General features: G+C 40.5%; 1 protein-coding gene across 5 annotated transcripts in view; it reads right to left on the reverse strand.

Moving 5' to 3' along the window:
* The window catches only part of MFHAS1 (multifunctional ROCO family signaling regulator 1), a 125,695-nt gene that overhangs the window by 7,605 nt on the left and 103,711 nt on the right, over positions 1-14,379 (reverse strand). For 2 of the 5 annotated variants that reach the window (XR_011072134.1, XM_068532112.1), the window contains exons 2-3: positions 12,963-13,034; positions 11,578-11,704 (exon numbers count right to left, since the gene is read on the reverse strand). Coding sequence is in view for 4 of the 5 variants with exons in the window: in XM_068532112.1 (XP_068388213.1) it covers positions 11,578-11,704; positions 12,963-13,034 (199 nt within the window). In the remaining variant the exon portion in view is untranslated. Of the gene's footprint in view, positions 1-11,573; positions 11,705-11,976; positions 12,064-12,962; positions 13,035-14,379 lie in introns of those variants that run through there. The other 3 variants (XM_068532115.1, XM_068532113.1, XM_068532114.1) reach the window with 3 other exon arrangements.

The raw sequence follows: 14,379 nt of genomic DNA on the forward strand, positions 1-14,379 counted from the left end.
ACAAGGCAAGGAGCTGTCTTACTCCTTACAAAGAACAAAACAAATCAATGCAAATCAGTGTGATACACCCCACAGGCAACCTCCACATTTAAGCCTCCTTTCCTTCTGAAATCCCATCCCATCCCCACCCTTCATGTTTTACACTTCTGAGATCAGTGAAAAATTCTCCATTGTGATTAAGCCAAATTCATCTATTCCTTAAAAAAAAGGTTTTTTAATCGAGTCCGTACTAACTGATCTGAGTGCAGTTAAACATACTTTGCCTATTTATTTGGTGAGGTAAAGGCCACAGAATCTTCATCCTACGTTTTACAAAAGGCTTAATTGGTCTTAAATATCCTTATGTCATAACAATGTAACTGCCAAAATTCCTATGCAAAGTAATCACTATAGGTTTGAGAATACTTGCAAACAGTAAGTATCTGGAATCTTACTTGAATTGGAACGCTATAGTATATACACGCAATAATCCAAGTTTGAAACGCAGTGTGAGCCTTGTCCTTTATTATCGGTAATACTTTCTGGAAAGGAGAAAGCTTTGCCCAGCAATTTTCAAACCACCCCATTTTTTCTAATTCTGTAAGACATGACCTGCCAAAATCAGAATTTGCTTCCTTCTTCAGTTCCACCACTCCACAGACAGATAGGGTAGCACCACAAAAGAAATGGCAAGCGCCAGAAAATAAAAAAGATACTTATCTGTTTCCTGCATGTTCAAGGACCAGTCCGTTAAGAAGCCACATGGAAGTGTAAGTTATATTCCAGTATGTCTTTTAAAAAAATTTTTATATTGGACTATAGGTGATTTACAGTGTTGTGTTTCAGGTGTACAGCAAAGTGAAACTGTTATACATATGCATATATCCACTCTGTTTTAGATGCTTTCCCCATATAGGCCAATAGAGAGTATTGAATAGAGTTCCCTGTGCTATACAGTAGGTCCTTGTTGGTTATCTATTTTAAATATAGTAGTGTGTATATGTCGATCCCAACCTCCCAATTTATCCCTCCCACCCACCTTTCCCCTTTGGTAACCATAAGTTTGTTTTCTATGTCTGTGAGTCTGTTTCTGTTTTGTAAATATGTTCATTTGTATCATTTTTTAAAGATTCCACATATAAGCGATATCATATATTTGTCTTTCTCTGTCTGACTTACTTCACTTAGTATGATAAACTCCAGGTCCCTCCATGTTGCTGCAAATGGCATTATTTCATTCTTTTTAATGGCTGAGTAATATTCCATTGTATATATGTACCACATCTTCTTTATCCATTCATCTGTTGATGGACATTTAGTTTGCTTCCATGGCTTGGCTATAGTATACAGCACTGCAATGAACATTGGGGTGCACGTATCCTTTCGAACCATGGTTTTCTCCAGATATATGCCCAAGAGTGGGATTGCTGGGTCATATGGTAGTTCTATTTTTAGTTTTTTAAGGAACCTTCATACTGTTGTCCATAGTGGCTGTCCAATTTACATTCCTACCAGCAGTGCAGGAGGGTTCCCTTTTCTCCACACCCTCTCCAGCATTTATCATTCATAGACTTTTTGATGATGGCCATATTCTGACTGGTGTGAGATGATATCTCATTATAGTTTTGATGTGCATTTCTCTAATAATTAGTGATATTGAGCATCTTTTCATGTGCCTCTTCGTCATCTGTATGTCTTTGAAGAAATGTCGGTTTAGGTCTTCTGCCCATTTTTTGATTGGGTTGTTGTTTTGTTTTTTGATATTGAGCCACATGAGTTTGTAAATTTTGGAGATTAATCCCTTGTTGGTCACATCGTTTGCAAATATTTTCTCCCATTCTCTGGGGTTTCTTTTCGTTTTGTTTATGGTTTCCTTTGCTGTGATAAAGCATTTAAGTTTAATTAGGTTCCATTTGTTTATTTTTGTTTTTATTTTCATTACTCTAGGAGGTGGATCCAAAAAGATATTGCTGCAATTTATGTCAAAGAGTGTTCTGCCTATGTTTTCCTCTAAGAGTTTTATAGTATCCAGCCTTACATATAGGTCTTTAATCCATTTTGGGTTTATTTTTGTGTATGGTGTTAGAGAATGTTTTAATTTCATTCTTTTACAGGTAGCTGTCCAGTTTTCCCAGCACCACTTATTGAAGAGACTGTCTTTTCTGCATTGTGTAGTCTCATCTCTTTTGTCATAGATTAGTTGACCATAGGTGTGTGGTTTTATTTCTGGGCTTTCTATCCTGTTCCATTGATCTGTATTTCTGTTTCAGCACCAGTACCATACTGTTTTGATTACTGTAGCTTTGTAGTATAATCTGAAGTCAGGGAACTGATTCCTCCAGCTCCATTTTTCTTTCTCAGGATTGCTTTGGCTATTTGGGGCCTTTTGTGTTTCCATACAGTTTGTAAAATTTTTTGTTCTAATTCCGTGAAAAATGCCATTGGTAATTTGATAGGGATTGCATTGAATCTGTAGATTGCTTTGGACAGTATAGTCATCTTCACAGTATTGATTCTTCCAATCCAATAACATGGTATATCTCTCCATCTGTTTGTGTCTTCTTTGATTTCTTTCATCAGTGTCTTATAATTTTCTGCACACAGGTCTTTTGTCTCCTGAGGTAGGTTCATTCCTAGGTATTTTATTCTTTTTGATGGGATGATAAATGGGATTTTTACCTTAATTTCTCTTTCTGATCTTTTGTTGTTAGTGTATAGGAATGCAAGAGATTTCTGTGTATTAATTTTGTATCATGCAACTTTAACAAATTCATTGATGAGCTCTAGTAGTTTTCTGGTAGCATCTTTAGGATTTTCTATGTAGTATCATGGGATCTGCAAACAGTGACAGTTTTACTTCTTTTCCAATTTGGATTCCTTTAATTCTTTTTCTTCTCTGATTGCCTTGGCTAGGACTTCCAAAACTATGTTGAATGAAAGTGGCAAGAGCAGACATCCTTGCCTTGTTCCTGATCTTTGAGGCAATGCTTTCAACTTTTCACCATTCAGTATGATGTTAGCTGTAGGTCTGTCATATGGCCTTTGTTATGTTGAGGTATGCTCCCTCTATGCCTACTTTCTGGAGAGTTTTCATCATAAATGGATGTTGAATTTTGTCAAAAGCTTTTTCTGCATTTATTGAGATGATCATATGGTTTTTATTCTTCAACTTGCTAATGTGGTTTATCACACTAATTGATTTGTGGATATTGTAAAATCCTTGCATCCCTGGGATAAATCCCATTTGATCATGGTGTATGATCCTTTTAATGCATTGTTGGATTTAGTTTGCTAGTGTTTTGTTGAGGATTTTTGCGTCTAAATTTCATCAGTGATATTGGCCTGTAATTTTCTCTTTTTTTGTGGTATCTTTATCTGGTTTTGGTATCAGGGTGATAGTGGCCTCATAGAATGAGTTTGGGAGTGTTCCTTCCTCTGCAAGTTTTTGGAAGAGTTTTGGAAGGATAAGTGTTAACTCTTCTCTAAATGTTTGATAGAATTCACCTGTGAGGCCATCAGGTCCTGGACTTTTGCTTGTTGGGAGTTTTTCAATCACAGTTTCAATTTCAGTACTTGTGATTGGTCTGTTCATATTTTCTATTTCTTCCTGGTTCAGTCTTGGGAGATTGTATCTTTCTAAGAATTTGTCCATTTCTTCCAGGTTGTCCATTTTATTGGCATATAGTTGCTTGTAGTAGTCTCTTATGATCCTTTGTATTTCTGTGGTGTCAGTTGTAACTTCTCCTTTTTCATTTCTAATTTTATTGATTTGAGTTCCTCTCCCTTTTTTTCTTATCAATTTTGTTTAGGTTTATCAATTTTGTTTATCTTTTCAAAGAACCAGCTTTTAGTTTCACTGGGTTTTTTTCAATTGTTTTCTTCGTCTCTATTTCATTTATTTCTGCTCTGGTTTTTATGATTTCTTTCCTTCTGCTAACTTTGGGCTTTGTTTGTTCTTTCTCTGGCTGCCTTAGGTGTAGGGTTAGGTTGTTTTAGATTTTTCTTGTTTTCTGAGATTGTAAGGTTGTAAGATTCTGAGATTGAGTAAGATTGTTTTGCAGTAAACTTCCCTCTTAGAACTGCTTTTGCTGTGTCCCATAGGTTTTGGATTGTCATGCTTTTGTTGTCATTTGTCTCTAGGTTTTTTTTTTGATTTTGTCTTTGATTTCTTCAGTGATCCATTGGTTGTTTAGTATCATATTGCTTAGCCTCTAAGTATTTGTGTTTTTTACAGTTTTTTCCTTGTAGTTGATTTCTAACCTCATTGTGTTTGGAAAAGATGCTTGATATGATTTCAGTTTTCTTAAATTTACAGAGGCTTGACTTGTGGCCCAGCATATGATCAATCCTCAAGAATGTTCCATGTGCACTGGAAAAGAATGTGTATTCTGCTGCAGTTGGATGGATATAAATATCAATAAGTCTGTCTGGTCTAATGTGTCATTTAAGGCCTGTGTTTCCTTACTGATTTTCTGTCTGGATGATCTGTCCGTTGATGAAAGCGGTATGTTAAAATCTGCCACTATTATTGTGTTACTGTTGATTTCTCCTTTTATGGCTGTTAGTATTTGCCTTATATATTGAGGTGCTCCTATGTTGCGTGCGTTTATATTTACAATTATTATATCTCCTTCTTGGATTGATCCCTTCATCATTATGTGGTGTCCTTCTTTGTCTCTTGGAACAGTTTTTATTTTAAAGTCTATTTTGTCTGATATAAGCATTGCTACTCCAGCTTTCTTTTGATTTCCATTTGCCTTTTTCATTCCCCTCACTTTCAGTCTGTATGTGTCCCTAGATCTGAAGTGGGTCGCTTGTAGACAGCATATATACAGGTCTTGCTTTTGTATCCATTCAGCCAGTCCATGTCTTTTGGTTGGAGCATTTAGTCTGTTTACGTTTAAGGCAATTATTGATATGTATGTTCTTATTGCTATTTTATTAATTGTTTTGGGTTTGTTTTTGTAGGTCTTTTTTCTTCCTTTCCTCTTTTGTTCTCTTGTGATTTGATGACTAACTTTACTGTTGTGTTTGGATTCCTTATTCTTTTTTGTGTGTGTATCTATTGTAGATTTTTGGTTTGTGGTTACTATGAGGTTTTAATACAGCAATCTATATAAAAACAGGATTGTTTTAAGTTGCTGGTCTTTTAATTTCAAATGCATTTCCAATATCCTGCATTTGTATTCTCCTCTTTTCACGACTGCTGGTTTTCGTATCATTTTGTGTGTGGATGACTTTCTACCTTTACTGTAATGTTTGCCTTTACCAGTGAGCTTTTCCATTCGTGATTTTCTTGTTTCTAGTTGTGGCCTTTTCTTTTCCACTTAAAGAAGTTCCTGTAGCATTTGTTGCAAAGCTGGTCTGGTGGTGCTGAATTCTCTTAGCTTTTGCTTGTCTGTAAAGCTTTTGATTTCTCCATCAAATCTAAATGAGATCCTTGCCGGGTAGAGTAATCTTGGTTGTAGGTTCTTCCCTTTCATCACTTTAAGTGTGTCATGCCACTCCCTTCTGGCTTGTAGAGTTTCTGCTGAGAAATCAGCTGTTAACCTTATGGAAGTTCCCTTATATGTTATTTGTTGTTTTTCCCTTGTTGCTTTCAATAATTTTTCTTTGTCTTTAATTTTTGTTAGTTTGGTTACTGTGTGTCTCGGCATGTTTCTCCTTGGGTTATCCTGCCTGGGACTCTCTGCGCTTCCTGAACTTGGGTGACTGTTTCCTTTCCCATGTTAGGGAAGTTTTCAGCTACTATCTCTTCAAATATTTTCTCAGGTCCTTTCTCTCTCTCTTCTCCTTCTGGAACCCCTATAATGTGAATGTTGGTGTGTTTAATGTTGTCCCAGAGTTCTCTTAGACTGTCCTTATTTCTTTTCACTCTTTTTTCTTTATTCTTGTCCACAGCAGTGATTTCCACCATTCTGTCTTCCAGCTCACTTATCCGTTCTTCTGCCTCATTTATTTTATTGATTCCTTCTAGTGTATTTTTCATTTCAGTTATTGTATTGTTCATCTATGTTTGCTTGTTATTTAGATCTTCTAGCTCTTTGTTAAATATTTCTTGTATCGTCTCGATCTATGCTTCTGTTGTTTTTCCAAGATCTTGGATCATCTTTACTATCATTACTCTGAATTCTTTTTCAGTTAGATTGCCTATCTCCAATTCACTTAGTTGTTCTTTTGAGGTTTTATCTTGTTCCTTTGTCTGGGACGTATTCCTCTGCTGACTCATTTTGTCTAACTTTCTGTGATTGTGGTTTCCATTCCATAGGCTGCAGAGTTGTAGTTCTTCTTGGCTTCTGCTGTCTGCCCCCTGGTGGATGAGACTGATGTAAGGGGCTTGTGCAGGCTTCCTGGTGGGAGGGACTAGTTTCTGCCCACTTGTGGGTGGAGCTGGGTCTTGTCCCTCTGGTGGGCAGGGCCCTGTCAAGGGGTGTGTTTAATGGGCAGCTGTGGGCTCAGGAAGACTTGAGGCAGCCTGTCTGCTGATGGGTGGAGCTGTGTTCCCACCCTGATGCTTGTCTGACCTGAGGCCTCCCAGCACTGGAGCCTACAGGCTGGTGGCTGGGGCCAGGTCTTGGTGAGAAAATGGCAGCCTCCAGGAGCACTTGCACCAATGAGTACTCCCCAGAACTACCGCCACCAGTGTCTTCGTCCCCACAGTGAGCCAAAGTCGCCCCCCCTCCCCCCACCAGTAGGAGACCCTCCAATACCAGCAGATAGGTTTGGCCCAGGCTCTTGTGAGGTCACTGCTTTTTCCCCTGGGTCCTAGTGCACATGAGACCTTGTGTGCACTCTCCAGGACTGGAGTTTCTGTTTCCCCCAGTCCTGTGGAATCCCTGTGATCAAATCCCACTGGCCTTTGAAGGCAAATGCTCTGGGGGCTCCTCCTCCTGAAACCAGACCCCCAGGCTGGGGAGCCTAATGTGGGGTTCGGAACTTTCACTCCTGTGGGAGAACCTCTATGATATAGTTATTTTCCAGTTTGTGGTTTGCCCACCTGGCAGGTATGGGATTTGATTTTATCGTGATTGCACCGCTCCTACTGTGCTGTTGTGGTTTCTTCTTTGTCTTTGGATGTAGGATATCTTTTTTGGTAGGTTCCATCATTTTTTTATTGATAGTTGTTCAGTAGTTAGTTAGTTGTGATTTTGTTGTTTTCGTGAGAGGCGGTGAGCTCACGTCCTTCTACTCTGCCATCTTGTCCCCACCCACTGTATGTATCTCCAGTATTTCTTAAGGTAAAACATTTTCATAGCTAACCTGCTGAATCCTGTCTTTTAAATGAAAATCAGTAGACAAATTGAGTCAAGTGGCAGTTTTTCAGAATATATATTTTAATTGGTAAAGGAGGAAAATCTCTTTGGAAATGAGAAAGAAATATTCCATAAGTTATCTAAAAATGAAAGGCAAACAGCAAGCTGCAATTTGCCCAAAGAAGTTCACACTTCCCTTCTGAACTGGAATTTTAAGTGTCTCAATCTGTAAAGCAACAGGATGGAGACAGGAATTCACAAATAAATTTTTTTTTAATTAAAAAAAAAAAATCCTTCTATTGTACTTTTGCCTTGCTTTTCCCACTGAAAGTATATTTTTGCCCTTTATGATCCCTAAAGTCCAAGGCTTAGTATCCCTGTCTATATTGAAGGTCAGTTAGGCTGCCACTCAGAAGTTCTGAAGGATAAATACGCGACAGATGGATGTGTTAATTAACTACATGGTGGGAATCCTTTCACAGTGCATACGGATATCAAATTACCACAGTGTACACTTTAAATATCTTACTTATCTGTCAATTACATCCCAATAAAGCTAAAAAAGATCAGTGGGTGCCAAGGGTTAAGAGGGGAGGGAGGGATAAAGAGGGGGAGCGCACAGGATTTTTAGGGCAATGAAAATATTGTGTAAGATACTGTAATGGTAGATACATGTCATTCTGTATTTGTCCAAACCCATGAAATGTACAACATCAAGTGTGAACCCTAATGTAAAGCGTGGGCTTCGGGTGATAACGAGGTGTCAGTGTAGGTTCATCACCTGTGACGAATGTTCCAGTCTGGGTGGGGAGGCTGTGTGTGGCCAGGGCAGGGGGTAGATGGGGTCTTTCTGTACCTTATGCTCGATTTCACTGTGAACCTAAAACTGCTCTTAACAACTAAGTCTGTGTTTTTAGAAATTGCTACCTATACTTTAGGTATAGGTAGAGTTCTGAAGGAGGCTGATTTCCCTCCAAGAAACTCTGTTTCCCTTCTACTGTTCAGTAAACAGGGGGCTGGCAGCGGGGGTGCACGTCCATTCACTGCCTTCAGACTGCACTGGGCCAAGGATAACAAGTGTTCGTACGAATTTCCTTAAAACTCACAAATCTGTTTAATACCAACACACCAGGGAGCAAAACCATTCCTGAAAGTGGCACTAAGAATTATTTATTTTCTGCATGGAGCTAGGTATTGTGTTAGGCACAGTGACTGCAGGTGAGCATGGGCATGAAACTTCTCTCTGGAATGATGAAAATGTTCTAAAATGAGGTTGTGGTGACAGCTGGACAACTCTGTAAATATGTGAACCATCGCTGAATGGGCAAGTTTTATGGTATGAAAGTATACCAAAGCTTTAAAAAAAATGTTTATCAGACAGAATCCATATCCTTAAAGAGGTCAGAATTTTTCAAAGCAACCCAGCAAATCTGCTACTAGATGAATTTTCATCTCATCTCCAAGGCAAATATCCTTGAAAATCAGCCGAGGATTGCCAAAGTATGGAAATGACTCGTATTTCTATCTGATAATCAGCAAAGGGACCAAGAAGTCACTCAGTTGATACATTTCTCCTTGGAGAGCGAGGTGCAGAAGGACAGGCATTTCATCCAATTCATGTAACTTCTTCCCCATGGAATGCTGGTAGAGACTTCACCATCATCCAAGGTGAATTATGAGAATAAGTCACTTTAAAAAAAAAAAAATCACTACTTGCTCTTTATTCTCTGTCTGTAGGGGAATAACAAACCTCGAAATTTAAAAAAATGAGAAATAGAAAAGCTTGGAATTCATAAAGAAGATCCAATCAAATTAACAGTCATCAATGGTTTTTCTTTATAAAGTTCATCGTAGCACCATTATTTTACACATGGTCAAAGACAGGCCATTAATGACAAGTCTCATTTGACCTATAAAGGAGAGGAGTAAACTGGTCAAAGAAGAGCTTGGGATGCCTTTTTGAAACCACTGTAAGGTCTAGATCAATGACGTAAGAGTAGGGTGATTATTCTGGTTTTCCTGGGATGGTTCTGGTTGCTGCCTATCGTCCTGGCAAAATTATTACGAATTCTCCTGAAGATGAGACCAACTGGCCTGGGAGCCCTGGAGGAGAGCTCAACGAGCACAATGTCTGGCACACACATGACAATCATCTGAGTGACTCGTTTTCTTAAAGACTAGTGCCTGGCCCTGGAAATTCTGAAACACACGTGCCTGATGAAGAAAGTCTGATCTTGACCATTGACCTGCATTTTAGAGGAGGAGAGAGCAGTAAAAGGTCACTCTCTAGTGACTTGCCTAAGTTAACTGGGGCTGGAGTTGCAAAACCAGGGCAATAACTCCAGTCTACCAATTTCTACTGTCCGCTGAGACCCTAAGTCTAACTCTCAGAAGCTCTCAGGCTCAGACCCAAGCTGTCTGGACCTAATGACCACCTCCTGGGACAGCTTTCCTCATCGATCCCCAAATCCCCCACTTCCAATACATTGCCATCCACTTGTAAATTAGAGTTTCCACTGGGCTGTGCAGGGCCTGACAGTTTGTTTCCATTTTGTTCTCAAGAATATTCCTTCATTTAGAATTGAGAGTTACCCTCTAAACCTGCCATCCATTGTATGAGACCTTTTATAAAAAATCCATTTCAAAATAAAACTGTTCACAGAGCTAGGTCAAAAGCAGTTCAGTCCCTAAAGGTATCCCCTCCAGCATCTAGAAGTCTCAGGTCATGTGGCTCTGATTACCCAAGGCTTTAAAGCTGCTTGTTCATTTCAGGTATGATAACCTGGAAGAGAGAGGAGCTGATAGCATTTCTGCAGGTTGGTATAAATGTCCTTTTGTGGCAGTACAACAGAAGCCCGTGAGAAGACACTGATAACTCTGGCTATCTTGCCTATTAAATGCCACGTGGCTATGGCAAAACAATAGGTTACCGTCTCTCCTGGCTCAGGAAAATCTACACCCATGCAAAGCCTGTTGAACAATTGTTTCCCTCCATTCCAGACCCTGTTTTTTATAATATCCCTTTATCCTTACCCTATGTGTGAGAAAGGCACCAGCGTATACCAATTCAGAGAATGGTAACATTTCTGATGTTTGGTATGCTCAGGACAGGGGAATGTTCTGGTTCATATTTAGTTACTGGGTAATCCTAAGAAGCATTTCAAGGTTTCACAATGTCATAGGGTTATATATTAGTGATAAGTTAACCTTAAAAATCATTCTGAATAGAAGAGCATGAGAGAAGAATTTCCCTTGGGTGTTCAGTGACATTTTCCAGCAAAGGTGGATTAGGGATGTTCTGTCTAGTGAGTCACCCAGTTTGGAGAAAGGGGACAGCTGCTAATGAGTGAGAAATCCCCAGCAGACCCTTGCTCTGCAGACAGCATACCAGGGGCAGGAAAGCTGATACTTGCAGGGTCAGAGACATAAGTTCCTATCACACAAGCTCTCAGGAATGCAGCCTGACAGCAAGTTTCTCAAGATGCCGTAACAGGTCACCATTCTCAAATACGAACTTTCCAACCTCCCTATACAAAGCTTAGATATGGAAAAAATATTCTATGTGGTCAACTAGGAAGAAAAATGGAAGTCTCCTTCATGAATACTCTGTTGATATCACCCAGAAGACCAGGGACTACTGCTTTTCAAGATTTGCAGTAGAAAGGTATTTCATCTCAGTCTAAAGTGGCCTGTTCAGTTCTTAACACTACAGAAAAAACCAAACAGATGAGTTTAACCTAAGTTTATCATCTGAGTTTAATGCTAAGCTAACCTTGTATCCAAAAGTTAGTTCACACGGGTACATTCTGTGTCTTTAAGTCCATTTTGGGGAAGGTGAGAAAAAAACCACACTGCTTCTGATTGTCGAGGACTGATAGAGAATCAGAGACCCACAAGAAAAAAGGATCTACTACAGATTTTCTGCCAGCTTTTCTTATTTAATGAGCCCTCGCTGTTTTCTGAAGTGAGGGCCCACTTCATACTACAATGACAGAATTATGACTCTCCATCAAAAAAAACACATCGCTCTTTTTGGTTCATATACCTGCAAATATACTAAAAAACAATGAATCATACACTTTAAACAAGTGAACTGTATAATATGTGAACAATATCTCAAAAAAGCTGTTTTAAAATGTTCTTTTATCAGCAAAAGTAAAAAAAAAAAAAAAATCACAAATAACAAAAAATGAAAGTTCCTAGTTTGTTGTATAAGCCATAGTTTTGCTGTTGCCCAGATAACTAGGTCTGCCCTGGGGGAGCTTCTCCAGGTTTGATGAAAGGTACTTTAACCTGGACTTCTGTTCTCAGGAGTGAGGGACGGGGCTGCGGGTTCAGAACTCACTTGGAACATGGGCTGATCACAGTCGGTGTGGGTGGGTAAACCAAGGCAACATTCACTCGCTCGCTGCCATTCTTGGGGCATATGATCTCTGCCACGCCTTCTGGTCTGGGCTGACTCAGCAACTCCCCTGCAGGAGAAAGAAACATGCATTAGTGAGATTTGCCTTCAAAAATGGGGCCACCTTAGAGAGGGGGTGGAGGAAGCAGGGAGCAGGGCAGGTAGTGAGGATGACGGGAAGGGTCTGCAGACAGTGGAATCAGAGAACAAATGTGCAACCAGAGCAGAACTGGCTCTGCTCTCAGTGGCTCATCTGTATCACTGTGGAGAACATTCTAATGGTGATGGCAGGAAGGCTACCGTTTGGGACAAAGACAGCATCTGTTCTGCTATTTTCCTCACCTTCCTTTCCCCAGATGGGCTCCAGAGATCTTTATCTAGACGTCGCAGCAAACTGAGCCAGGATCCCTTGAGCCCGGAGAAGCGGGGCTGCCAAGGAGGTGTTCATAATTAGGATGGGGGCAGATGGAATTCACAGCAGCCTTGCAACAAAGCCCCGTATTAATGATCTGGAAATGCAGCTGACTAAAGGTGTGTTATCAAGGTAAACAGGCCGGCTTCATGCTGGCAAGAGGATTTCCTGGGTAGGTATGTGTGCAGATTTGTAAAGGACCAACACAATGCTCTCTTATGAGTAATGGGAGCTAGTAAAAACAGACAAGTCACCCCAAGGGAAACCCGCGTACTCTGCCTGCCCCGGATACAATCTCTCCAACCAGATCATCAAACCCCTAAGAGCAGTGATGCCTTCCGTGTCTTGGTTTCCTCCCCGCCGTCCACTGACCCAGTAGCCCCCTGCCCTTTCTCTGTTTTCATGGCCAGCAGGGCGCTCTTGCTCAGAGAATTCAAAAAATAGCTTTTGGTGGACAATGGTGCATTATTGCCTAAATTCCCCTACTTATACCTAGAAAGTAAATAAACCAAACCAAGGACACAAAACATCTGCCAACTGGGGAAAGATGCTACTGGAAATAAAACATCAGCTATGACAGCCATCACTTGTATTACTGATTTGAAATTCTGGGGACCCCAAAGTATATGCCATCATGTGAGGATACAAAAAATCCTTTGACTCAAAATGCCGTGTATCTAAACGTCTCACCTTCAGCAAACTCACATTGATGGAGCATGGCCATGTGCCAGCACTGAACGGACAGCTTTAAACGTACATCTCATTTCATCTTTACAGTGTTACTATAAGGTTTATATCCTCACTTTGCAAGTGAGGAAGCTAACGTTGAGGGAGGTTATGTGATGTACCCAGAGTCAAGGCTAGCAAGGGGTGGACTCAGGCTGTGACCTTGGGAACCCACTTCTGGGGCCCTTACCTTTTGCTGCCACCCTCTGATACCCGTCCCCCCAAAGTGGGGACTGCTTCTTTACTCCAGAACACATCTCTCCTAGAAAAGTAATCCAAAAATGCTATTATTCAGTAATGAACTAACCATTGACATCTTTGTACTTTTATGAAAGACAGCTGTTTCCTGGTTTGAACAATTTTATATGGCTTTGCACAATATGAACCAAATGTAATTTGAGTTCCTTAACCAAACTAATGTAAACACCAAATGACTGCAAAAGTTAATTTAGCATCATTAGCTTGTATCATGGATACATGGGTATCAGAATTCTGCTCCGACACCAGCTAGGAAAAGATCTCAAAATATAAAAAGGCAAATTAAAAACGTAAACATTAAATGCTCTCGAAGTCATAAAATGAACCAAAGTAAGAGCATGTTGCACCAGACTGAGACTTGGAAGTCATCCAGTCCAAATACAAGTCAGAAGGTCTCTGAGTTTAACAGATTTGCTCTGAGTCCCACGGAGAGCTTTAAACCCACCACGCACCATGGGGCTAGAGCTGCACCAAGAGAATGCTCTGAACCACCCAGGCCTGTTAACACCCCCGGTCCCGGACCGCTCTCCCCTGCTTCCTCACCTGATGCTTTCAGTTTCTACTTTCTGTCCCAAGATTACCCCCAAGGCTTGAACCCAGACTGGGAATCTCTGACTTCCCCCAAGAACTGTCTCCTGGCGGGAATTTCACACAGGCCTCTGCTCCTCCTGCCTGCAAGTGCCTGAGGGCCCAGGATAACAAATGTAGATGTCAAGCCCTGACCCCAGGCTCCTGTTCCTGCACCGCTGGCTTCCTTGCTGGGAATAGTGTAGGTTTTGCCAGAGAACCGGAAATAATTCGCAGTCGACTATTAAGCATTGGCTATCAGTTTCTATTAAACCAAGAGCTTTAGTTTCCCCCGCCCTGCCCCAGATGCCCAGAATCACACAGGTCCAGGGAACTGGTTTTGTGTGGGTCCTACCCCTAGCAGCACTGCCAGCCACTGAAACAGCAGGAAAGTCGAAGGCACTGAGAAATGTCATGCATACGAGAAATTCACTTGGTGCTGTGCAGATGAGCAAGAAACAGAACAGTTCACAAGCTCCAGGACATGAGTGCACTCCGACAAGCTACTGCTTGGGGCCAGATTCTGAGGATTTCGGAAACATGCCCAGTTGCTAAGTTAAGAAAGTAAGAGATACAGATTTTTTCCTCTCAAAAAAAAAAAAAAAAAAAAAAAAAAACCCACTATCTTATCGATAACACACAGAGTGGCTCCTAACATGTGTTGTTGGCTACTAAAATAGAGGCTAATTGGCTCCAATTTCCGTAACACAAACTTGATTTTCAAACTAAAGCACAAGCTATTGGTTGAGCACCTAATCAGGGAGATATTACTGTGTGAGGAG

The sequence above is a fragment of the Eschrichtius robustus genome, chromosome 21 (assembly GCF_028021215.1).
Source record: "Eschrichtius robustus isolate mEscRob2 chromosome 21, mEscRob2.pri, whole genome shotgun sequence".
Lineage (NCBI taxonomy): Eukaryota > Metazoa > Chordata > Mammalia > Artiodactyla > Eschrichtiidae > Eschrichtius > Eschrichtius robustus.